Consider the following 27,415-nt stretch of genomic DNA (forward strand, 5'->3'; position numbering starts at 1 on the left):
ACCCACGTCCCCTGCATCGGCAGGCGGACTCTCAACCACTGCGCCACCAGGGAAGCCCATTTTATTCTTTTTGATGCTATTGTACATGGGATTGTTTCCTTAATTACATTTTTTGTACTGTTCATTGTTAGATGTATATAAATAAAAATGATTTTTGTATATTGATCTTATTAGGATCATTCATATACAAGATCATGATATATGCAATTAGAAATACTTATACATCTTCCTTTCCAATCTAGATGCCTTTTAACTATTTTCTTGCCTAACTGCTCTGGCTAAAACTTCCAGCACAATATTGAATAGAAGTGTCAAAAGCAGACATTCTTGTTTTGTCCCTGATCTTTGGGGAAAACCACTCAATCTTTCATCACTAAGTATTATGTCAGCTGTGGGTTTTCACAAATGCTCTTTATCAGGGTGAGGAAGTTTACAGCTTATTCCTAGTTTGCTGAGTGTTTTTAACACGAAAGGGTGTAGGATCTAGTTAAATGCTTTTTCTGTCTCTTGTGACAAACATGTAGCTTTTGTTCTTTATTCTATGGCACAGCATTTACATATAATCTACGCACATCCTTCTGTATACTTTAAATCACTTCAAGAATACTTATAATACCTAATACAATGTAAATGTTGTATAAATAGTTGTTGGAGGGGGCAAATTCAAGTTTTGCTTTCTGGAAATTTTTCCCCTGAATATTTTCAATCCACAGTTGGAGGCGGAACCCATGGATACAGAGGGCAGACAGTACTCCTTTTTATATATTGCTGGATTTGTTTTGCTGGGTTTTGTTGAGGATTTTTGCATCCATATTTGTTACAGATATTGGTCTGTACATCTCTTTCTCTTGATATCTTAGTCTGGTTTGGTTATCGGATAATAATGGCCTCACTGCATGAGTCTAGAAGGATTCTCTCCTCTTTTATTTTCTGGAAGACTTTGTGAGGGACTGGTGTAAATTCTTCTGTATATGTTTTGTACAATTGACCAGTGAAGCCATGTGGGTGTGGGCTTCTCTTTGTGGGAAGTTTTTAAATTACCTACTCGATCTCTTTACTAGTCATAGGTATATTCAGTTTTTCTATTTCTTTGTGAGTTAATTTCAGTAGTTTGTTTCATTCTAAGATTTGTCCATTTCATCTAAGTAAATCTAACATTTTGGTGTATAGTTGTTCATGGTATGCTCTTATAATACTTTTTATTCCTGTAATATCAGTAATCATGTCCTCTCTTTCATTCCTGATTTTAGTAATTTGAGTATTCTTTTTTTCATGTTCAGTCTAACTAAAAGATTATCAATTTTGTTGATCTTTAAAAACAAACTTTTATTACTTTTTGCTATTGATTTTGTATTTTCTATTTCATTTATTTATACTCTAATCATTATTATCTCCTTCCTTCTGCTAGCTTTGGGTTTAGTTTGCTCTTCTTTCTAGTCTTTTAGGGCAGATGTTTATTAATTTGAGATCTTTTTTTTTGGCCACACTGCGCAGCTTGCAGGGGGATCTTAGTTCTCCGACCAGGGACTGAACCTGGGCCACAGCAGTAAAAGCCCAGAATCTTAACCACTAGGCCACCAGGGAACTCCCAAGATCCTTCTCTTTTTAGGATTGACATTTTACAACTGTAAATTTCCCCTAAGTGCTGCTTTAGTTGCATCCCATAAATTTCAATATGTTGTGTTTTCATCATTCATCCCAATGTGTTTTCTAACTTCCCGTTTTTTTTCTTCGATCAATTGCTTATTTTGAGGTGTTGTTTAATCTCCACATACCTGTGACTTTCCCATATTTCCTTCTGCTACTGATTTCTAATTTCACTCCATTGTGGCCAAAAAATTACTTTGTATGATTTCAATCCTTTTAAATTTATCAACGTTTGTTTTATGGCCTAACATATGTCTATCCTGGAGAACATTCCATGTGCATTTGAGAAGAATGTATATTCTGCTGCTCTTGGATATTCTATAAATGTCTGCTAGGTCTAGTTGGTTTATAGTACTGCTCAAGCCTTCCATTTCCTTGTTGTCTAGTTGGTTTATCCACTATTGAAAGTGGGGTATTAAAGTCTCCAACTATTATATTCAACGCTGCCAGCTCATGTATTTTGGGGCTCTTTTGTTCCTCAGATTGAGTAATCTCAATCGACTTCTTTCTTTTAAATTTGCTAATTCTTTCTTCTGCTAATTCAAATCTGATGTTGAGCCTCTTCAGTGAATTAATTTCAATTATTGTACTTTTTCACTCCACAGTCTCTATTTGGTTCTTTTTTTCTATTTCTTTACTGCTATTGTCTACGTCTTGAGACATTTTTCTCATACTTTTCTTTAGTTGCTTTAGTTCTTTGAATGTACAGTTAATCTTCATTATTTGCAGATTCTGTACTTATAAATTAGCCTACTTGATGAAGTTTATTTTTAACCCCCAAATTCAATACTCACAGTGCTATCACAGTCATTCATGAACATGCATATATAATGGCAAAAAATTTGAATCCTCTCTTGAGCATGTTCCCAGCTAAGGTCAAACAAGGTGTTGCTCTGCCTTTTTGTTTCAGTTCTCATACTGTAACAGTATCTTTTTCATGTTCTATTTAGTGCCACTCTTTAATGTTTTTGTATTTTTCATTGGTGATTTCACCGCTTAGAATAGCCCCTAGTTGTAGTGCCAAAGTGCTGCCTAATTTCCTAAGTGCAAGAGACTGTGATGTGCCTTATGGAGAAAATACATGTGTTAAATAAGTTTCATGCAGGCATGAGTTACACTGCTGTTGGCTATGAGTTCAATGTTAATAAATCAATAATATAAATTAAATAAGGTATCTTTAAACAGAAGCGCACATAAAACAAGGTTATGTATTGATCAGTTGACAAAAATTATGTGACCAGAAGCTTGCAGGAACCTAACCTTGTATTTCCCCTAGGAGCAATGGATTCAGTATAAGCTAATTCAGTGTTTGCAGTGACTATATAGAACATAACTACCACGAATTGAGTGTATTTGCAATAACTGATTTAAAGTTCCTTTTCTAGTAAGTCCAGCACCTGGGCATCCTAAGTTTCTGTTGGCTGCCTTTCTCCCTGTGTATGGACTACCATATTTCTTTATAATGATAAGTGGATATTTTAAATAATATATTATGGCAACTCTGGAAATCAGAATCTTTCACCTCTTTGGGGTTTATTATTGTTACTGTTTGTTTAGTGACTTTCTTGGAATAATTCTGTAAAGCCTGTATTCTCTGTCATGTGTGGCCACTACAGTCTCTGCTTGGTTAGCTTAATTCAAGATGCTGAATATATTGCTTAAATGCCTTGAACAAGCAAGTCTCTTTGCTTTTGCCAAGCAGCTGTGTGTGTGTGTGTTGGGGAATCCTTTCAATATTTCAGTAGGCAGTTTACAGCTCTAACTTGCCCTTCATTTCCTACTTGTGCAAAGCCTCAAGGTAACCAAGAGGTGAGGGATTAGAGCCTTCTCAGGTCATTCCTTGGCAGACATACATTTGTGTTACCTTCCAGAGTACTAGGAATATATCAGGTTTTCAAAGTCCTCTATGGCTATCTTATATCCCAGTTCTTCTTTTTAATTTTTTTGTCAGTCTTTTGTTAAGCCCAACTGGTAATTCCTCCTCAGACAACTGTCATGTTAAATAATTACCAATCATTATTTTTGATAAATGCCCTGGGACAGAACTTTTGGTGGAGTGAGCTCTGAGTCAAATAAAGACAAATCCTGAGAACACAGCTTTTCAGAAAGTTGCCAAGTAGGTCAAATAGTGACAATTCTGTGGGGATGGGCTTTTGCAGAGTTCCAAAACCATTCTGCTTCCTCGGGTGGCTGCTAGGCTGCTGGTTTTCAAGGTTACTGTGAAGCTAGAGAGAGGGAAATGAGAAGTAGGGCAAGTTAAAATGCCACCAAGCTCACTGTTCTGAGATTCATGCGTTTTTCTTGAATAAAACTTCCTAGGATTATGGTAAGCCTTTAGTTAATTTCCAGAGTTCTGCAAAAGTTAATGCCCTCCACTCTGGTTTCAAATGCTGATAACTTGGAACTCAATTTCCAGCACAGACCTTTCCCCAAGCCTCACATTGTGTGAATCTGTCTGCTGTTGCTCTCCCTTGTGTCTTTTCCCCTCTGTATTCCCAGTGCCTAATACAGTCTCCAGTGAATATATATTAAATGACTGGAAGGCATGCCTGTATTATTTCTTACAATAACATCTGAATCTAATATTATCTCAGAATAAAATGCCTAATTTTATTTAAAAAAGAAAAAAGATCACCTCGGCTATTGCAGAGAATGAATTTTGGGGACAAGAACAGATGCAATTAGAAGGCTTTCATAATAATCAGCGAATTAAACAGCAATGGTACGACAGGTGGCCAACTGGCATAAGAGAAGGTGGGTAGAGATGGCTTACTTGTCTTCTTAAGTTATCTTCATGCTTAGGCTAATCAAGGTAAACTAGTATTCTGGCCAGTGCCATTACTGGAATATTTTAACATTTACATTTCTCTAGAACTATGGTTTTCAATCTAGTATTTTCCTGATCAGTTCCAGGGTATAATGCAAATAATTTGTGCCTAATAATGGATTTTAAAAAACAAGCTGGTAAATGTTTTTTTCAAAAAGGAATCAAAGTGGAAGTTATCCACATAATAAGATTTCTCTCACTTGCATCCCTGAGTAGGAAAAAGGGAGGAGTCAGTTAGCAAGCCTCCATTTCATGTAACCCTGGGTCTACTTTTGACAGAATCATCCCTGTTAGGTTCACAGACATCACCTGGAAAAAAGGCTGTGCTTCTAAAAACCAGGTTTCTTTTAAACTGCAGCAATACTACAGACCAACACTATGCTATCGAGTGGTCACTTGTATGTTTCCTAAAGAAATAAATGGTCATTGATGCTTCTAGTTAAATCCTGTGACTCTGAGTATCTGAGAGAAGCCTGAATTGTCCTACTGAATTCTTGAAAATGACTGTGTCTGACTAACTATGACCCCTCCAATATAATCATGTATCAACCAAAATACCCACACACAACCCATGAAAGTAACAGCAGAGGTGAGATCCAAATATATACTAAGTTTTAGGAAGATGTCTCTTCAAAGCTATTTAAAAGAACTCTGCTTTCGGAGATAAAATATTTAAATAGGCAAATCTTCCACTTCTTCATACAGGCTTCTACCTTTAGTGTATTTTCTGAAAGTACATCTCATTCACCATATGACCATAAGGAAACATAAAGTAATATTATCGATTTTAATTTTAATTATACACTTTATTATTCCTTGTTCAGGATCCATCTTAATCTTCTTATTTAAGGTATCTGGGGACTTCCCCAGTGGCGCATTGATTAAGAATCCACCTGCCAATGCAGGGGACACGGGTTTGAGCCCTGGTCTGGGAAGATCCAGCATGTCGCGGAGCAACTAAGCCCGTGAACCACAACTACTGAAGCCTGCGGGCCTAGAGCCCTTGCTCTGCAACAAGAGAAGCCGCCGCAATGAGAAGCCCGTGCACCGCAACAAAGAGTAGCCCCCTCTCGCCGCAACTAGAGGAAGCCCGCGCGCAGTAACGAAGACCTAATGCAGCCAAAAATAAATACATAAATAAATAAATAAAAATAAAAATAAAAAGGTACATCTGGAATCTCTATGCTGTTGTTTACTGTTTCTTCTACTCCCAAACTGGAGTCCCAATGGGTCCTGTTTAAGTGTATTTGCTCTGTTTATCATTTATATACCTAGTGACTGTGTCAATTCCCAACAGTGTTAGACTAGTGAGTAAATTGGGACCTGTTTGTCTTTTCCTTTCCTTATCAAGAGAAGAAGCAAGCCTTGTAACCACATTAGACACTGAAGATACAGTTCATTCAGGGATCAAGACTGAAATGAACCACTTCTTTATCTGTGCCAAGAACTCTGCAGACAGATTTCTTGCTCTTCATAATAATAGAAGTGCTTCATGTTTAAAACATCGTTATCCTTTGTACTATATGTGGGAAACTTGACCTTTGCAAAGATTTCCTCTTTCAGTAATAAAAAATATACACATAGGAAACATCCACTTGCGACACTAGGCCATGGCCAAGTCTGTAACTTTCCTTTAAATCCTTTCATATGTAGGGACTTCCCTGGCGGTCAGTGGTTAAAGACTCCACACTCCCAATGCAGGGGGCCTGGGATCGATCCCTGGTCGGGGAACTAGATCCTGCATGCCGCAACTAGGAGCCGGCACGCTGCAGCTGGGGATCCCACAAACCACAGTGAAGATCCCTCGCGCGGCAACAAAGATCACCTGTGCCATAGCTAAGACCTGGTGCAGCCAAATGAATGAATAAATATATTTTTAAAAATCCTTTCATATGTAAAATTAATAACAATGTCATCTCATCCAATTCTAAATAAGGTATTTACAACATAGAACTTGAGGATTCCATGGAGCTCTAAATTTTGGGTTCTGAATTCTGGCTTTCAAGCTGACGCCATCAATTAATCTTAATTGTACGTGTCTGGCTAAATCTTCCCCAGCAAAGGTTTCCTATTACACACACCCATTACTGTGATACCCACAGGTGCCAAAATATAACTACTTTTATTCCCAGTTGTTACTCAAGTTAATTTGACTCTTCTCCTGAACTCAGCTGAAGTAGATGGCAAATGTTGTGTATAACTTTGCTGCCTTAGAACATGTGCTGATTTTAAACTCCAATTAATGAACATCTAGTGATTCACTGGTCCTTTCCCAAAGCAAATTTTTAAAGATTTCTTTAATTCTGCTCTCACTTGCAAAAGAAAGCATCACTGGATAAGAGACTAATTATGATGGTACCAGTGTTCCTTTTAAAATAATTTTATGTGTGCCAAATGTCGCATTGACAATTTAACAAATGAATCCCAATCATTATAAAAATATTTTAAGTTGCACCTATACATAAATGTATAACTATGAATGGAATGAAAATACCACCAAAATGTTTCCTGTTAGAACATGACTCATCAGTGTTTACCAACTAGAAGTAAGTTGTACAGTGTAAAGAGAGCTGGCCGGGGAGCCAGAAGATCTGTGTTCTAGCCTGGGCTTGGACTTAATAATTAGCTTAATGAAGGTAGGGCCTTGGAAACACTACCTCTTGGCCTCAGTCTCACCATTGGTAAATCATGGAAGGTTAGACTAAATGATATTTAATGGTTGTAATACACTAGGAGATCTGAATCTTGCATAGCAAAGGTCATCAAACATTTTTTGCAAACACCCAGACAGAAAATATTTTCAACTTTGTGGGCCAGATGGTCTTGGTTACAGCTATTCAGCTCTGCCATAGTAGAGCAAGACCAGTCATAAACAATAAACAAATAGGTGTGACTGTGTTCCAGTAAAACTTTATTTACAAAAACAAGTAGCCGGGTGGATTTGATCCACAGACCATAGTAAAGCAGATCACATTTCCAATAACCCAGTTCCTTGCATTCTCCACAAATTTGTTGAAAGGAATTAATACTATAACTTCAGGAAGAAATCCTGTTTTCTTGATTTGTTATTAATAAACCAGGAAAGATCCTGTACAAAGCATCCCATATCCTCCCTGTTCTCCCATACCCCCCTCTTCTTTGCCATTCTTGTCAGTAGCAGAGCACCCCCATTCTTCCAGTCTCCCAGGTCTTATGAGTCTCTTAAAGGGATCTCTGCACATTATCCCTTATTTTTGTCCTGTCAGCAAATCCCATCCTTTCTCCTCTCGCTAACTCCAATCTCTTCTCCTAAATCTAATACGTACTCTTTCTGTCTATGCTTCCTAAAACACTGTTTCAGTCATTTCACTTCCTATCTTCAAGACCTTCCTAATTTCTACTGCATTGAATCTAAGTTCAAATGCACTGGAGTTTCCAGGGCCTTACTCTTCCCTACGCAACAAGTCTTATTTCTCACAAGACCTAAACATTCACTCTCTGCCCCAGGCAAGGTGTTCCCTAGTGGTTCCCTACAAAGTGCATATTCATTTCTGTGCCTTTACTACCACAGTCAGTTATCCCCAAACCATTCTTTCTACCCACCTAAACCCAACCATTATTTCAAGGCCCAGCTCAAGGATCAATTTTTATAAAGCCTTATATGCCAGTCCACAAGATATTCTCTACCTCTACGGAATTGAGAGGCACTATCATATGGCTTAGTACTTATCTTCCTATTACTGTTTCTGGCAACCAAACTAGGCCATGTACACGCTTACGTATTTGCCAATGCCTAATACAATGCTAAAAACAAAATAGGTTTTAAATAAACAAAGGTTGAGAGATAGAGGAATCAAATCCAAGGTCTAGCATTTTTGCTTCTCCTGAATTCTTTTAGCATATATTAGGTGCTGAGAATAACCACTACTCCATCTTATTATGATTAAGCTTCCCAAACACATGATATTGCAGCTGTTATTAGAGGTAAGCAGTCTCCCATCTCCTTACCCTTCCCAACATTGCAAACAAATAAATTTACAGGCTTATATTTAGTCCCTACTATGTGGCTACGTATTTGTCTAGGATGTAGAGATACAGCAATGGACAAACTTATGTCCCTGTCCTTACAATGTTTTCAATCTAGTGGGAGGAAACAGAGAATAAGCAAATATTATGTCCAGAAGTAGTGGTATGTACTATAAATAAAAAAAAACAGGTAGGTAAGGGGGCAGAGAGTGATGGGGGCCATTTTAGATGGATTTGTATATATTTATAATAATTGACAGGAGATATTTATTAAAGAAAAACAAGACTGAGTAGGGGGGAGAGAGGGTATTATTTTAGGTGGGACAGTGAGGAAGGCCTCTCTAATATGGCAATATTAAGGAGAAATGTGAATGATGTAAGGGAATGAGCTATCCAAACTATCTTGTGGCAGGGCATTCCAGGGAGTGATCTAAGGCAAAACTCTAAGGTAGGAATATGTTTGGCTTGTTCAAAAAACAGCAAAGACAAGAGGGCTGGAGAGCAGTGAGCATTAAGCTGTACAAAATATAGTCAGAGATGGTTAGACAAGTAGCCAGGGGCCATGGCACACAGAATACAAAGACTTCTGGATTTATTGTGAGCAAGACAGAAAGTTACTGAGTGGTTCTGATCAAGGAAGTGACATGGCCTGATTTAAGTTTTAGAGATTATTCTGGCTACTTTGGGGAAAAATAAAATGTAGAAGGCAAGAGTGAAAGCAAGTACACCAGTTCAAAGGCTTCTAGATTCATCTTTGTATCTCCAATGCCTAAGACAGCATATGACATATAGACACTTAGGTATACACCACCTAGAATAGTATTTATCATCCTATATCTTTAATATAATATTAGTGGTAGTACACCAAACTCAGGTTTGAATCTCAGCTTATCTACTTTAAGTTTTATAACCATGAACATATTACTTTATCTGAGCCTCACTTCCTTACCAAAATGGAGCTACCTAAGAGTTGTGAGAACTAAATGTGACAGTGTATACATAGCATTTAGCATAGTGCCTAATACATGGTAAAAGCTCAAAAAAGTGGTAGCTGGTTGTTCTCTACCCGCCTCCTCCCCCTCCAACAATGAGAATATAGTTGGAAGGCAATTGACTACATTTATATTTATTATTATTCTTTCATTAATTTTTATTTCTTAACTATTGTCTTTCTTTAAAATTAATTTTTATTGGAGTATAGTTGTTTTACAATTGACTTCATTTAGAGGAAAGCTCATAAAAACAACAAAGCCCTAACACCAGGAATATCAGGAGCTTAGTTATGGACATGTTAAGTTTAAGATGCCATTAGCCATGCAAGTCGAGATAGTGATTAGGCAGTTGAATATATGAGTCTGGAGCTCAGAGGAGAGGACTGAGCTGGAGATAAAACATCTGGGATTCAGGCCATAACTGGCATTTAAGACCGTGAGCCTAAATGAAATCACCAAGGGAATACGTGTAAATAGAAAAGAGAGGACACAAAAAGAGTCCTAGAGTAATATAACATTCAATCATCAGAGAGAGGAGGAGGAAGAGCAAGTAGAAATGAGAAAGATCAATCAGCCAGGTAGACAGAAAACCAAGAGAGTATAGTACCCTAGAAGCCAAGTGGAAAAATCTGTTAAAAGTTTAAAAGACAGAGTTAATAAGTCAGATGGAGTAAGGTGAAAACTGGGACGTTATCGTTGGATTTTTTTCTTCCAGTTGTATTGAGATAATACTGACATACAGCACAGTAAAAGTTTAAGGTGTACAGCATAATGATTTGGCTTACATACATCCTGAGGCCATTATCACAATAAGTTTAGTGAGCATCCATCATCTCGTATAGACACAAAATTAAAGAGATAGAAAAAAAACTTTTTTCTTGTGATGGGAACTCTTAGGATTGACTCTTTTAACAACTTTCATATGTAACATAGAGCAGTGTTAACTATATTTGTCCTATTGTACATTACAATCCCGGTACTTACTTATTTTATTAACTAGAAGTTTGTACTTTCTGACTGCTTTCATCCAACTCCCTGTCACTCCACTCCTCACCTCTGGTAACAAATCTGATCTCTTTTTCTATGAGATTGTTTGCTTTTGAAGTATAATTGACCTACAACAGTATGTTAGCTCCTGTTTCACAACACAGTGATTCGATGTTTCTATACATTTCAAACTGATCACCACAGTAAGTCTAGTTATGCTATGTCATTATACAAAGATATTAAAAGTTATTGACTATACTCCCCATACTACTCATGACTCATATATTTTGCAACTGGAAGTTTGTACCTCTTAATCTCACCCACCTATTTCTTTCCTCCTCCCTGCCCACTCTCCTTTGGCAAACACCTGTTTGTTCTCTGCATCTAGAACTCTGTTTCTATTTTAAGTTTGTTCACTTGTTTTGTTTATTTAGACTTCACATATAAATGAAATCATACAGTATTTGTCTTTCTCTGCCTGATTTATTTCACTTAGCATAATACCCTCTAGGTCCATCCATGCTGCAAAAGGCAAGATTTCATTCCTTTTTATGGCTGAGTAATATTCCATTGCATATATGTATACACTGTGAGATATATATATATATTTCACATCTTCTTTATCCATTCATCAACTTAGGCTGCTTCACATCTTGGCTATTGTAAATAATGCTATGAACATAGGGGTGCATATATCTTTTCTAATTAGTGTTTTGGCTTTCTTCAGATAAATACCCAGGAGTAGAACTGCTGGATCATATGGTAGTTCTATTTTTATTTTTTTGAGGAACCTCCACACTGACTCCACAGTGGCTGTGCCAATTTACATTCCCACCACCAGTGCACGAGGGTTCCCTTTTCTCCACATCCTCGCCAACACTTGTTATTTGTTGTCTTTTTGATAACAGCCATTCTGACAGGTATGAGGTTATACCTCATTGTAGTTTTGATTCAAAGTTCCCTGATGGGGCTTCCCTGGTGGCACAGTGGTTAAGAATCCACCTGCCAATGCAGGGGACATGGGTTCGAGCCCTGGTCTGGGAAGATCCCACATGCCGCGGAGCAACTAAGGCCATGTGCCACAACATCATTTATGAAGAGGCTATCTTTTCCCCACTGTATATTCTTGCCTTCTTTGTCATAGATTAATTGACCATATAAGTGTGGGTTAATTTCTGGGCTCTCTATTATGCTCCATTGATTTAGGTGTCTTTTTTTGTGCCAGTACCACACTGATTACTGTGGCTTTGTAGTATAGTCTGAAGTCAGGGAACATGATACCTCCAGCTTTGTTCTTCTTTCTCAAGATTGGTTTGGCTACTCGGGATCTTTCATGTTTCCATACAAATGTTAGAATTCTTTGTTCTAGTTCTATGAAAAGTGCCACTGGCATGTGCTAGGGTTTGCACTTTATCTGTAGATTGCCTTGGGTATGGTCATTTTAACAATATTAATTCTTCCAATCCATGAACACAGTATATCTTTCCACCTGTTTGTGTCATCTTCAATTTCTTTCATTGGTGTCTTACAGTTTTTGGAGTACAGGTATTTTCTTCCATAGTTAGATTTATTCCTAGGTACTTTACTCTTTTTGATGCAACTGTAAATGGGATTGTTTTCTTAATTTCTTTGATAGTTCACGTTCGTGTACAGAAGTGCAACGGAATTTGTATCCTGCAACTTTACCAAACTCATTGATGAGCTCTTCTAGTTTTTTGGTGGTGTCTTTAGGATTTTCTACACATAATATCATGTCATCTGCAAACAGTGACAGTTTTACTTCTTCCTTTACAATTTGGATTCTTTTTATTTCTTTTTCTTGTCTGACTGCCTTGGCTAGGACTTCCAATACTATGTTGAATAAAAGTGGTGAGAGTGAACATCCTTGTCTTGTTCGTGATCTTAGAGGAAATGCTTTCAGCTTTCCACCATTGAGTATGATGTTAGCTGTGGGCTTGTCAGATATGGCCCTTGTTATGTCAAGGTATGTTCCCTCTATACACACTTTTTGAGAATTTTTATCATACATGGATGTTGAATTCTGTCAAAAGCCTTTTCTGCATCTATTGAGATAAACATATAATTTTTATTCTTCAGTTTAATGTGGTGTGTCACACTGATTGATATGTGAATATTGAACCATACGTGCATCCCTGGGATAAATCCCACTTGATCATAGTGCATGATCCTTTTAATGTATTGTTGAATTCAGTTTGCTAATGTTTTGTTGGGAATTTTTACATGTGTGTTCATCAGTGGTATTAGCCTGTAATTTTCTTTTTTCGTGGTGTCTTTATCTGGTTTTAGTATCAGGGTGATGCCGGCCTCATGTAATGAGTTTGAAGTATTCTTTCCTCTAGAAGTTTTTGGAACAGTTTGAGAAGGACAGGTATTAACTCTTCTCTAAATGTTTGGTAAATTCAACTGTGAAGCCATCTGGTCCTGGACTTTTGTTTGTTAGGAGTTTTTTAAATTACTGATTCAATTTCATTACTGGTAATTGGTCTGTTCATATTTCCTATTTCTTCCTGGTTCAGTCTTGGGAGATGGTAAATTTCTAGGAATTTGTCCATTTCTTCCAGTTTGTCCATTTTATTGGCATATAGCTGTCTGTAGTAATTTTTTATGATGTTTTGTATTTCTCTGGTGTCAGTTGTGACTTCTTTTCCATATCTGAATTTATTGATTTGGGCCCTCTTTTTTCTTGATGAGTCTGGCTAAAAGTTATCAATTTTGTTTATTTTTTCAAAGAACCAGCTCACTGAAAGTTTCACTGATCTTTTCTATTGTTTTTTTAAATCTCCATTTCATTTATTTATTTATTTATTTTTATTTTGGTTGTGCCAGGTCTTAGTTGCTGCAGGTGGGCTCCTTAGTTTCAGCTCGTGGGCTTCTTAGCTGCAGCACATCAACTCTTAGTTGCGGCATGCATGTGGGATCTAGATCCCTGACCAGGGATCAAACCTGTGTCCCCTGCATTGGAAGGCAGATTCTTAACCACTATGCCACCAGGGAAGTCCCACATTTATTTCTCCTCTGATTCTTTACGATTTCTTCCCTACTACTAACTTTGGGTTTTATTGGTTTTTGTTTTCGTTTTAGTTCCTTTAGGTGTAAGGTTAGCTTGTTTATTTGAGATTTTTCTTATTTCCTGAGGATGTTATAAACTTCCCTCTTAGAACTGCTTTTGCAGGTGGATTTAGTGATGTGGTGGACTGGCACAAGTCAATGCCATATCAGAATACATTCAAGGAGAAAAATGTTAAACAGTAAATTCAGACAATGGTTCAAGAAATTACACTGAAAGGGCAGGAGAGAAATGGGGTGGTAGCTGGAAGAAGAAGTCTTTCTCTTTTAAAAATGGAAGAAATAACAGCATAAATGCTGATGCGATAGTTACAGCAGAGGGGGAAATTGATAAACGCAGTAGAGAAAGGGAAAACTGCTGCTGCATTATACTTGAGGGGGCAAGCGCAGATGGGATCTGATACTGAAGTCAAGGGGATTGCTGGCCTTAGCAGGGGAAAACAGATATAGTTTATCCTTAGTAACAGAAGAGAAGGTGTAAATGCATAAATGCAGGTAGGTGAATAGATGTCATGGAAATTCTCTTCCAACTGTCCCAGTTTCCTCAGAGAAATAGGAAGAAAGTTCATCAGTGGAGACAGAGATGGGACAGAAGGTACTGTAGCATAGGTTTAAAGAAAAAGGAAAAAGTATGAAATAGTAATCTAAGAGAGTGGGAGAGTGAATGAACTAAAGAAACACAGTGTGACTGAATTAAAGTAAAATCAGTTGCCAGGTTATTCTCCACCTAAGTTTGGCCCCACTGGTGCAGGTAAAGATACAAAACAGGTGGAGATGTAGGGATAATGAGGATACAGGTTAGTCAAATAAGCACAATTAAGGGAGAGACCAGCAGAGGAATTGAGGGTGTATGCAAAGGAGTGCTAATAATGATTGACTATGGAAAAGCAGAGTAAGGAGAGTGAAAAGCTGATCAGACTGATAGACTGTTGGTCCTGGTGGAGTCTGATATTAAAGGGAGTGAAGTGGAAAGGTGGAGAGTTTCATTTGGAGAGTAAGATATTTACAGCTGAAACTGTCATAAAAGGTTAAGAATTACTACAGCATAGAACCAGATCCTTGGGATTCCTACATTTAATAAGAAAGTTCAGTGTAGAGGTAAAATGAGAATCCATATGTAAGACCTGAATGGCAGGTAAGAGAATTAAAGGTAGATGATGGAATATACCCTTGGAATTCCCATTTTCTCTGTATAATTTATCAAAAACTCTTAGAGAAAACTAATTCCAACTTTTCTAAGGAAAACAATGATTCAGGTTAAAAAAAAAAGTTTGTCTGCTTAATCATTGTTCAAAATGTATTCATGGTTTCTAAAGTCCTACACCTCTCTGCTTACAGAGTTAAATATATAAACTAACTTAAATAAAGTTAACTGCCATTCTCTTTAGTTTATCTCTTGACACCAGTATTAATAATTTCCACATTTCCCAGAGAGAAATCATTTGTTTAAGAAGAAAAAGCAACTTTCATATTTAAAGATTTCAAAGCAAACCATCACCCAAATACATAAACATTCATCTGCATATTCTTTAATTATCTACTTTTCAAATCCACCTACAAGACATAACTTTATATCCAATCTGTTGAACAGTTAAATATACAATTAAAATGGTACTTTTCATAGCCTGAAAAAAAAATGAGTCTTGGGTTTCAGCCTGGCATACAACAATTATTGAAATCTATTAAATTCATAGTTAGTGTGAATGACAACAGCAGTTATTTGCTTTACTTACCTCCTTAATAGCATCTTCATTAGGAAGAATGGAACATAAGCACGTGATATAGGCTTGCTGAAAAGATGACACATTTGAAATTTCTTTAGATTCTGCACATAGTTTTGATAAAGCAGTAGCCTGGGGGATGCAGTTAGATTTCAACAAATGTTTTATTCGCATTTGCAGAAAGAAAGGTCCTTCTTGTGCAATCAATTTATTGACTAGAAAAAAGGAAAAATAAAACAGTTTGATAACATACCACATAACATGTCAAGGTTGTAAAGATGAAAGTTTGATATCTTTTGCTGTTGCTTGTTTTTAGTGGACAAAAAGTCAGCTGATATAACTGGAAGTTTATTCTGATCTCAGTACTCATCTAACAGAGCAAAGAGCAAAATAAATTAATGTTGCTAATTATTCCCACATTACTTAGTAGTTTTATTTTGAACACCATACATTTTAATAAAGCTACTACTAACATTTCATCAAAGTTCATACTTTCACCTTCTCCTCCCTCACTTTCTGATAAGGATAGTAAGGAACAATGAAGTGAACTATAAACTTAAGTACAAGGCAAAAAGGCAAGTATCCTGTGTAATATTAACAACTACCACTTGTACACTTATGAGGTACCAAGCTTTAAGCTGACTGTTTTTATATACCTCTCATTTATTCTTCACACCACCACCAAGGCAAGTATTGTTATCCCCAGTTTAAGGTTAGGAAAATTAATACTCAGAGAAATTAGGTAACTTGCCAAGGATTCCAAAGCCAGTGGTGGTCTTTCCGCTAAACCAGGCATTTCTCAAAGTGTGTTCCACCGACCAAAAGACCTGAGAGATAGTCCTAGAAAAAAAAAGGATTCCTTGGTCAAATCTCTGAACAGTCCTGCAATGAAGAAAACTGTTCACTTTTATTTAACCCAATGTTTCCCAAACTGATTTGACCAGAGAACCCTTTTACACATATCATTAGCACAACGTAAAATCTACGTTCCTGGTTCAGTACACACTTTGGAAAATGCTGCTCTGAGCAGTACTCAATATTAAGCACCTGAACACCGATTTGTAGTGTTCTGGACAAGCTCAATTTACAAATAGTAAATACTTAACAAGTGTGTGGCATCGTTACACAGTATTATTTAAAGAACAGAGGTGGAAATATACATGTCAAGATGAGTGGCAAGCAAACAAACTGCTTTAGGTGGTTCACCTAAAACAGTGTTTCTTAAACTTGAAAGTGCCTTCTGAACCACCTGGGGAATTGTAGTAAAATGCAGATGCTAATTCAGTAGGTCTGGGATGGGACCCGAGACTGCGCTTTTTCTAATAAGCCTCTCAGGTAATAGCCATGCTATTAGGTCTACAGGCCACATGTGGAATAGAAATCATTAATATTAATGATAAACCACCGGGACGGTGGGGAGGGGAGGGAGAGACCACTGGCCCAATCTTAACTACATATCAGAATCAACAGTAGAGATTTTAAAGTTCTCTTTTTAAAAAAATAGGTATATGCAAACGACACAAAATTCAAAAGGCACACCAAAAAGTATACAGTTAAAAGTTGTCTCCCTTCTACTCTGACTCCAGTCCCCTAGCCTCTCTCCCCAAGAAACAATAATCATTTCCAATTTTTTGTTTATCCTTCCAGAAACATTCTTAGTACAGAAGACATATTTCTTTTCCCACTTACTATATCATACGGGTCATTCTATCACACCACTGTACACTGAGAGCTACCTCAATACTTTTAACAAATAAGTATTGTTCCACTGTAGGGATATAATTAATTTAACCAATCCCCTCCTGATACACTTGCAAGTTGTTTCCAATCTTTGACAACTGTCAATAATGCTCCAATTTACAGTCCTGTACAGAGGCCATTTCACACATGCACGACTGTATCTATAGCAAAAATTCCTAGAATTGAAATTACTGCCAAATTAATCTCCAGAGATTGTACCAATTTACACTCCCAGCACTTATAGGTGGAAGGTGCCTGTTTCCTGTGGCACTTCAAAAAGGTCTGTATTCCAGAGCTCCAACCCTGGAGATTTTGATTTAGCAGGTAGAGCCTGGACCTTGGGTGTGTGTGTGTGTTTGTGTTTTGGTTTTAAATTCCATAGATACTCTAATACACAGTCAAAGTCAAAAGGCATGGACAGAAAACAGATCATTTGCATTTGGACTTTTCTCTATTTTAGTCCCACAAGCACTAAATTCCACAAAATGAACTCACAATCATATCTCAAATAGCTCCTCGTTCCTTACTTCTATTTTCAGTAATGGTATTCTCTCAATCATAAAGAAATGAAATTTTGGCATTATCCTTCCTTGCCAACTCCTTTCCTAAGGAAATCAACTTAGTTATTGTCCTAGCAATTCTTTTTAAAATTCTCTCCAACCTAGTTCCTCCATATTATTTCCTGCCACATCTGTCCCCTACATCCTAAACTGCCTAATATCAGATTATGCTCTATTTATCTGCTCTACCAAGTTGTATGCATTTTCACAAATCTCACACCTGAAAACAGGCATGTTATCTATACAACCCACCCCCTTCTAAATTCCCACAGCATTTTACTTCTTTTACCACACTTAGTTTTCTCTTTAAGTACAATAATAAATGATTAGAGTATGAAGGTTAAGATCTCAGGTTGTGGAATCACAAAACTGAGGTTGAATCATGACTCTCACATATACTAGCTGTGAGGCCCTTGGAAAAATTAGTAGACCTGTCTGAGTCTCAAGTTTCTTCATCTCTGAAGAGGTTAGTAATATCTACCCCAAAGAGATGAAAGAATCATAAATGAAATACCAGAATGCAAGTAAGACACTGAGCACAGGGCCAGGCAGAGTAAATGCTCAATACTACTTGCTATTATTTGTCCCTGATATCCCCCTTATTACACTGTCAGCAATTTGTGTACAAATACCATGCCTTGTTAACTTTTGTATTCCCTACAGCACTAAGCACAATGCTTTATATATTACAAGTGTTTAATAAAACCATGTATTTAGCAACCAATGGTTATCACTTTAATCAATCAAAAACTTTTAGATATTTCCTCATCTGGGCTCAGATCCTGCCTCCACAGTTTTAACTACACGGCCCTGGGCATGTGTAATCTCTCGCCCGTTTAATGGATTACAGGAGATAGAAAGCACTAATACTGTGCCCATCACATAGCGGCACTCTATAAATCGTAGCTATTATTTTTATGAGGTAAATATTCTACTCAACATATTACAGCCACAGTTAAACCACTGTATCAATTTTTAACACAGAGATCAAACTTGCATTTAAAAAATCATTTTAAGTTATAGTAAAATCAATAAACTGTATTTTTAAAAAGGAAATCCATCCATACATTTCAATATTTAAAATGACATAATGAAGTATACACTAAGATGTGTCACTCCCAACTGTGATCCCTTCTGTATATTATTTTTTCTAAACATTTTAATACAAAAAAAATGTTTAATCATATACCCTCTCCTCCATCTAGGTTCAACAACTGAAGTGTTTTGCCATATTTCTTTATCTAGCTTTTCTTTTTCTCAGCCACTTAAAAGTAAGGTGCAAACATCATGACAGTTTACCTCATATATACTTCAACATGTAAAAAATGGTAACACTTAAGGTCCAGCTAAAAATTTTGTTTTTTTCTTTTTTAACAGAAAAGAGTGTTTTTGTTTTTACTGAAGGCTCAGGCAGCACATGACAATTCATAAAATGGCTTCAGAGGTAGGTGGCAGAAGGGAAAAAATGAACTGGGGTGGGAAAGAAGAACAACCAGGAAGAAGTAAGAGCTGGCTGGTTCCTTCTCAGCTTGATTTAGGAGAGGAAGTTAGTACCTCTGAACAATTAGGATGGCTCTCTTCCTTCAACCCTTGGTAGGGGAGAGGAAAAAAAAGAACAAAAGGCTGCTGCTTTGGCTCTCCTGAGTCTCAAGGAAAATGGGGAAAAGCCAGTGCTTTGATGTCATAATTAAGCGGGGGAGGAGGGTGCTGGGTAGGGCACAGGTCAGCTGGAAAAACTGGCAGATACCAGATGGTAGCTCTGGGTTTCCTCTAGTTGGAACCACTCTAGTACAGTGGAAGGGGGGTCTCCAAGGTTGATAGGCCTGAGGTCTTTAGGGCTGTGGGCTGCTGCTATCACCATTGGAACCAGGGGTGGTTTGTGGGCACTGGGGCTCAAGTCAGGAACCATCAGTGGGGCTGGGCTTGGTCTTGCCAGCCCTACGTTTTGTGGTAGGCTGCTGGCGTGACCTGGGGTAGAAAGGCGTTTCATACCTGGGTGGGAGGACCTGCTCATTTCCCTGCTGATCATGCCAGGCAGAAGTGTCAACAGCTGGTACTTATTACATACTTCAGTAATAACTGTTTTTTGGTGGGGACAGGGTTACAAAATTCCAGAATTTGTGGCAGGAAAAATAAAAATCTTATACACTTTTTTTTTTAATTCAAAAAACTAAACCAAAAAGCATTTACTGAGTTACTTGGGAGGCTAAACACTTTGTACTTTTATGCTTCTGATTATTATGTTATTGAAAAAAGGCAATTAATGAAATGATAGTCACTGCTTTCTAGCATCAAATATGTTGATATCTGGGCTGCAAGGGCAATGGAGCTATAAAGGAGGCTTTCTAAATCTGTTGACCTGAAATTAGTAAGGGCCAGTTGCAGAAGTAAGCAGGCAACAGGCTGCCCACCACTTATACTGTGGTTCTCAGAAAAATTCCTTACATATGTAGGTAACCTATACCCATTCAGAGTTTATAGATAGTGGGTACTTACTTAATCTTTATTGAATATATAGGATACCATGGGATATTAGGTAAACAGTGCTTCTCCCCATTTCTTGATTTTTTTCTATGTGAAAAGAAATTGAGTACCGTTAACTCCTGGGGTGGGGGGGGATATATTGATTAGTACATTGGGGAAGATAAATTGGGGACATTTTATGCAACTCCATCTTTTCCCTCTGGGGCTTGGGCCTATCTACAAAGGCCCATTCTTCACTCCTGGAGCCTTATCTGGACAGGGATCTGCCTAATTCTGGGATCCTTTTGCAACTATTTGGCTCTGTCCTCTAACAACTTTTAATATTAATAAAGGCAATAATTTAGCCTCCACCTGCCTATATTTACAAAAGGATGCCATTTACTGGGAACCTCAACAGAAAACAATAAATACCAATCTATTTTCTATTTAACAGCTATTCTCCTTATTCATTTTTTTTCTTGTCAGTATAACTGATAAGCAGTAGAATTATCAGAGGAAAGGGACCAAGAGAAAATCTAAACACTCTTATTATCAATCTTCTGACTCTACAGAAAAACCCAAACAGCATGTATACAATAGGTTATCAAACTTGGTGAATGAATAAGCTAACTGGAATATTTTAAGATATCAACATTCAAAAGGCCTGTCCTGAGACCTGAACTAAAGATCTATCAAAAATGGGACTTCCCTGGTGGTGCAGTCGTTAAGAATCCACCTGCCAATGCAGGGGACACGAGTTCAAGCCCTGGTCCGGGAAGATCCCACATGCCGTGGAGCAACTAAGCCCGTGCACCACAACTACTGAGCCTGTGCTCTAGAGTCCGCGAGCCACAACTGCTGAGCCTCCGTGCCACAACTACTGAAGCCCACACGCCTAGAGCCCGTGCTCTGCAACAAGAGAAGCCACCACAATGAGAAGCCCATGCACCGTAACGAAGAGTAGCCCCTGCTCGCCATAACTAGAGAAAGCCCGCGTGCAGCAACAAAGATCCAATGCAGCCAAAACTAAATTTAAAAACAATTTTTTAATAAAATAAAAATTTTAAAAAGATCTATCTAAAGTGTAAATAAAAACTGTTCTGAAACTCATTCTTATTCCAGAAACATACTTAACAGAACGTGATCCTTTTTAACTTTCCACTAACTTAAAGCAAATGAAATCATAATTGTTGGACATATAAAATGAGATATTTTATGTGTCTAAAATGCAAATGTCAACTATGTCAACTCAAACCCATAAATCTTCTGGACTTAAACTGACAACTTTGTAAGAACTTTCTTTCTTTGCATGTCTCTATAAAAACGCTAAATTCCAATGTTTCATAAATTTAAAATAAGAAGTAATTTTTTTTCATAATCCTCAGCTGTAGTAACCAGTAAACAAATTATCATTATAAGCAAAGCTCTACTATATACCAAGGACTGGAAGCAGATTATTAATTGCTATCTCAGGAACTCTGTATAAACATTGTCAGTCAATGCAACATTTAAAAACAAGTATAAAGAGATACTTTTAAAACACTACATAAATATTCAAGAATCCTTAAGCAAAACATTAAGTGCTAATGGTTAGTTTTTACTATTCAAAGGATAAGAGAATGATTGGTTATAGATACACAGGTGAAATTCACAAAATTTTAACCCAGAAAAAAATTTTAATTCTCTTAGAACTAAATCCTCCTTCAATATTCAGTATGGTTTTAAGCTTACCTTCTTCTGTTTCTACTGGCTGTTGAGACAGAATTTTAAGAAGAACAGGGTTTTTCCACACCCCCTCCTTGGTAACATGAACCAGTATTTGTAGGTTATTATTCCCAAATTCCAATAATGCATCATGTGATTCCTTAAAAAAAAAAAAAAAAAGCACATCCAGAAAACAGGCAATATAAAAAGTCATTTTGCCCTTTCAATATATCTGAATGTCTATGAAAAGACCTATATCTTGGATTTACCAAAAATAAATAAGCAGAAAAAAAACTATCCTCAAAGTTTTGTGAAATTATGTTGCTGCTTTTTAAAAAATGAAGCTAGGGCATTTTCACTAAGTTAAAGAGTACCTTTAAAATGTTTTCCTGAATTCTCCTAGGTAAAATTATCACAATTCAATTTACATCCTTGAATTACACAATTATTTTAAGGCCACTGGCATAGATTTCTTTTAAAAAGATTCTGCAGTATTCACACAGGCAACCTATTCCTTCTAACAGAAGTATGACTATTGTTATATATCTTTTTAATTGTTTAAATTCTTCTATCAAAGGACTTTTAAAATGATAGATGGCTCCAGGGACTTCCCTGGCGGTCCAGCAGTTGGGACTCTGTGCTTCCAATGCAGGGGGCACAGGTTCAGTCCCTGGTGGGGGAACTGTGATCTCAAATGCTGTGCAGCCAAAAAATTTTTTTAAAATAGTACACAAATGATAGATGGCTCTAGCTAAAAGTCATGGAACTGTAAGTTATTAGCTGTCATTCTATCTCCTCAGAAAACAAACAAAATATAATTGCCAATAGTTTATTCTTTAAAATACTTATAAACACAAAGGGCGGGGACGTAAGGGGTCAGAAATTTAACTTGACATAAATGATTAAGCATATATCTCACTGTCCTTTATTACTAGTGAGGATTATTGGCTGTTTCCATATTCTAAAATTTTAACTTGTTTTCCCTTATTTTAGACTGCTGAAATTCTCAAGGAACATAAACTTTCACTGGTAGCAGTATTTCTTTGGAAAATATAGGTTAAAAATGTTCACAGACCTGAGACTATAATCTTATATTCACCTAAGTGAAATATAAAAAATAAAGTTCGCTTTTTTCCCCTTAATTTTCAGAATGACAGGGTTTTAATACACATACACACACACACACACACACACACACACACACACACACACACACACACACACCCATATACTGAGTTATCTTCTGCTAAGAAAGGTTTTAAAACTGACACAGAACGTGATATTTCCAATTAACAGTTAACTAACAGCAATATTTAAATGCTATAATTTTCCTTTAATGGCTTGAAATGGCTTGACCTGTCCTCAGGCTTCTTTTTCCTTAATTTAGGACAACAGGCATTTACTTTGCAGTGAAGATGAAGATTCTATGTCAGAATGTGCTGTGTCTGGTTAACATATTTGTAATACTTAACAGCCCTATACCACTACACTTTAGCAGAACACTCTCACCCCCATGATACATAGCAACTAAAATAAAAAGCCACTGTTTGGGTTAAAAACAAAAACAATTTTCTAATTTTTCATCTGTTCAAAATACAGTTTATTCTGAGTAAGAATGATGTGTAATCCTTTATTACATATATATACACATACACATATATATATTATAGCAAAGTTACTTTTAAAAAATAACATTAGGTGGTCCAGTGTTCAGGACTCTGCGTTTCCACTGCAGGGGGCATGGGTTCAATCCCTGGTCAGGGAAGTAAGATCCCACAAGCCTCACAGTGCAGCCAATGAATGAATAAATGAATGAATGAATGAAGAGAGAAGAAGGAATGAAGGAAGGAAGTAAGGGAGGGAGGCAGGGAGGAAGGCACTTTAAAAAAATAAAAAATAACATTAAATAGAGTCCTTAAAAACTATGGTGGAATTTTAAAATTAATTTAAAAACTTAGATTTGTTGCTTTTTTAAGGTAAAACAGAAATACTAGCACAAGATGTTCACTCTAGCACTGTTTACAATAAACAGCAAAGAGATTTGGCCAAATAATTTATGGTGCAACCACATACAGAATCCCAGGCAGTCATCAAGGGAGAGCTACATATGCAATCCTAGATACGTGTCCATGTTAAAATCATTAAGTTAAAAAAGGTTGCAAAAAACCAGGATCTCATTTTTCTTTATTTAAAATTTCATTTCAGAAAGTATTTTTATATCCATAAAGAAAAGGTCTGGAAGGGTTACACAAGCTGTAAACAGTGGTTGAGAATGCTCTCTGTGGCCTGCTCCTGTAAAACTATTCTCTTACTAAAAGTATTCTCAAAACTACCTGCTGCCTTATCCATTTATCACCTAAAATAAGAAAACCTCAAGGTTTTATGTTTCAGATTTCTACAGGGACCATGTCTTATATTTATCTGTACCTCTACTGCATTTATTAAACACATATTCAGAAATGAGAATATATATATTCTAAATGTCTGATAAATACCGGGCAAAGTTACACAGGTCAGAGGGAAGGCAAATATTTTACTCAGGCATACAATTTAAGAAAAGAATGAAGAAATATGAGAGTATTCTCTCTTCAAAGGATACTACTACTAATAATAGTAACAGCCTTAATAAGAATAAGTACACTTGCCCTTCTAGAATGTCGTATGCCAGGACAAAACTACTGGCAGGCAGAATGACAAAATCAATATGCTCTGTATGAAAGATGATTTTAACAGCAGCTGTATGAATATGTGAAGAGTTAGGACATTACAGGGATTAAATCAGGCCAAGAACATGACAAAGAATTCTTCTCCTCAAACTGAAAATCTAAAGATTAACATTATATCATTTCATTTTTGATTTTTTATCCTACAGGAAAGAAATTTCCAGATAACGAGGTGTGTCTGTTCACATGCAAATCTTTACTTATGCCTTCATGAAACAGGTGCAGGCTACTATGGAGTTTGTGTCCTCGAGGAAGCAGTTAAACAAAGTAAGCTCTAGGTATAAATCTAGGTGTAACTTCAGGCAAGCTAATTCACCTCTCTATGCCTGTCTCCCCATTTATAAATGGAGATTCAAATGATCTCTACCGTATAAGGTTTGCAATTTGATTAAAAGATACAAAATGTAAAAACAATGTAGAGTACTGTTTGGTACATAATTAATGATAATAAATGAATGGTAGCTATTTACTTATTATGTCTATTTTCTTTAAATAGGTTTCCTATCTCTACTGGTAACAGGCAAATTTGCTTCCTATTGTTTTTCCTCCTACCTTGCTCTCCTCTCCCCTCCCCAACTTGCTACTTCCTGATCTGCTCATCTAAGAATTCTGATAATCAAGCCAATATAAGAGCCAACGTAGCTCTCCTGTAAGAAAAATGCATGCACAGAATATGTGATGACTATTTTGACGGTTTAAGAGACTTAACATTGTAAGTCCCTGAAGTGTTAGGGGGAAATTACTAGATAAGTGTACTATCAATGAAGCAAATACTGCTGCCTTATAAACATATACAGTTTTACATTTTTAATAGCTTTATTTTGCCTAAAACTTTGTTTCTGAAGAATGAAAACTTTTTTTGTTGATTTCTAAGCTATGTAAAGGCTAACAAAACTAAATGAGAGGGAAAAAAACAACAACTTTTAGCAAACTCCCTTCATCTGGAAGGCCTCCATCTCATTTCATGAACTTACTACCAATATGTAATGAATTTGTTTTTGTTCTAAGTTTCCAATTTTAGTTTGCTGGGAGAAATTAACTATGTGTCTTGAATACCTAAGCAGAGACCTTTTTTGAGGCCACATCAACTCACCTGTAAAGACTGAAGGAAGAGTACCCAGGCTTCACATGGCAGTTCACTTTCAGACACTGAAAGCAGTAATTCAAAACAACTCCTAGAATATGAATAACTAAGTCAATATATAACGGTGGTTATAGTCATAATCAAGTACAGTATGACAGTGATACTGAATATACATTTTACATTTATTTAGACTATTTTAAATTTTGTTTTCCACTCTTCAGAATTTCATTCAACATTGTTATATTAACTTTTCAACTTTAAAAAAGAGAAAAAAGAAAAACTATGAGGCTTTAGAGGAGGAATAATGGGATTATAAAACCAGGAATGTTTATGTTGCAAAAAAAAAGTATAAAGTTAGAGGTTTGGAGTTTGGGAAAACAGGAAGGAAAACAGGTAAGACCAGAGAAAAATAAAATGGACCACCCAGACTAGAATTTATCCCACCAAACAATCTGCAAACTGAATCAAGGTGATTCCACAACTAAAAAACTAACAGCTGTTGTATTTTTTCAATTTGCAAATAAATACATTAAAGGTGTAACTCCGTCTGCTATTAGGCAGCCAAATATTAAAATAGCAGCTAGATTATCATGGACCCTTGGGGTGGTAATCTTATACTGTACCCTGATATTTTCTGCTAGTATAATTCTTAGTTCAAATAATATAATTGTACTGCAGAATTTCACAGTGTTTCCCCCCAAAGTGTTCCTCAAAGACCACCACAGCTTCCAGATACTCTTGTCACTTTACTTGATCTATTCCTAAGGACAGAGAGAAAATGCATCATTCTAAGCCTGAGTAGGAAAAGAGACTCGAGGCAATTAAAGATTATGTTGCTTGGCTGGAGCTTCACTTATACTTTATCTCCTGAAAATGTGAATATAAAGGCTCAGAGCAAAGGAAATTTCATTCAAAGGTATGACCCTGATGTTGCTTTGAACAATGTGATGCCATAGTAAAGAGAAGTCAGGCTAACATTACAACCAAAAATACTCAATTTTAAGAGGGAATTAAGTTCTTAAACTTACAGTACTAATCTGCCAAGCACTAAGAGGACATCTTCGCATTCGGTAGTTAAATACGGGCGAGCACTGGCAAAGCTTTGGATGGCAAGTCGATATACCTCCAGAAGATACACAATATGTTCTGATGCATTCTTGCTGCTTGCATATTGCAATAAGGTCTAAAAAATAAAGTTAGAGTTTTAATTATTAAAAAAAAAATAAAGACAATGAAACAAACAAGACTACCTTTGTTCTCAAATGCACTATCCCCTCCTTTTTGTCTAACAGATGCATACACCTTTTATTTGCCTTTTTTTAAAAACATCTTTATTGGAGTATAATTGCTTTACAATGGTGCGTTAGTTTCTGCTTTATAACAAAGTGAATCAGTTATACATATACATATGTTCCCATATCTCTTCCCTCTTGCGTCTCTCTCCCTCCCTCCCACCCTCCCTATCCCACCCCTCTAGGTGCTCTCCCACCCTCCCTCTCCCACCCCTCTAGGTGGTCACAAACCACGGAGCTGATCTCCCTGTGCGTGCTATGCGGCTGCTTCCCACTAGCTATCCACCCTACGTTTGGTAGTGTATATATGTCCATGCCACTCTCTCACTTTGTCACAGCTTACCCTTCCCCCTCCCCATATCCTCAAGTCCATTCTCTAGTAGGTCTGTGTCTTTATTCCCGTCTTACCCCTAGGTTCTTCGTGACATTTTTTTTTTCTTAGATTCCATATATATGTGTTAGCATACGGTATTTGTTTTTCTCTTTCTGACTTACTTCACTCTGTATGACAGACTCTAGGTCCATCCACCTCACTACAAATAACTCAATTTCGTTTCTTTTTATGGCTGAGTAATATTCCATT

General features: G+C 36.8%; 1 protein-coding gene across 2 annotated transcripts in view; it reads right to left on the bottom strand.

The window, feature by feature from the left end:
• RLF (RLF zinc finger) overlaps positions 1-27,415 on the bottom strand; it is a 72,736-nt gene that overhangs the window by 18,910 nt on the left and 26,411 nt on the right. The window contains exons 2-5 of one of the 2 annotated variants that reach the window (XM_007114255.4): positions 26,569-26,723; positions 25,550-25,631; positions 21,761-21,893; positions 15,279-15,481 (exon numbers count right to left, since the gene is read on the bottom strand). In XM_007114255.4, the coding sequence (XP_007114317.2) occupies positions 15,279-15,481; positions 21,761-21,893; positions 25,550-25,631; positions 26,569-26,723 (573 nt within the window). Of the gene's footprint in view, positions 1-15,278; positions 15,482-16,017; positions 16,107-21,760; positions 21,894-25,549; positions 25,632-26,568; positions 26,724-27,415 lie in introns of those variants that run through there. The other variant, XM_055082788.1, reaches the window with a different exon arrangement.

The sequence above is a fragment of the Physeter macrocephalus genome, chromosome 3 (assembly GCF_002837175.3).
Source record: "Physeter macrocephalus isolate SW-GA chromosome 3, ASM283717v5, whole genome shotgun sequence".
NCBI lineage: Eukaryota > Metazoa > Chordata > Mammalia > Artiodactyla > Physeteridae > Physeter > Physeter macrocephalus.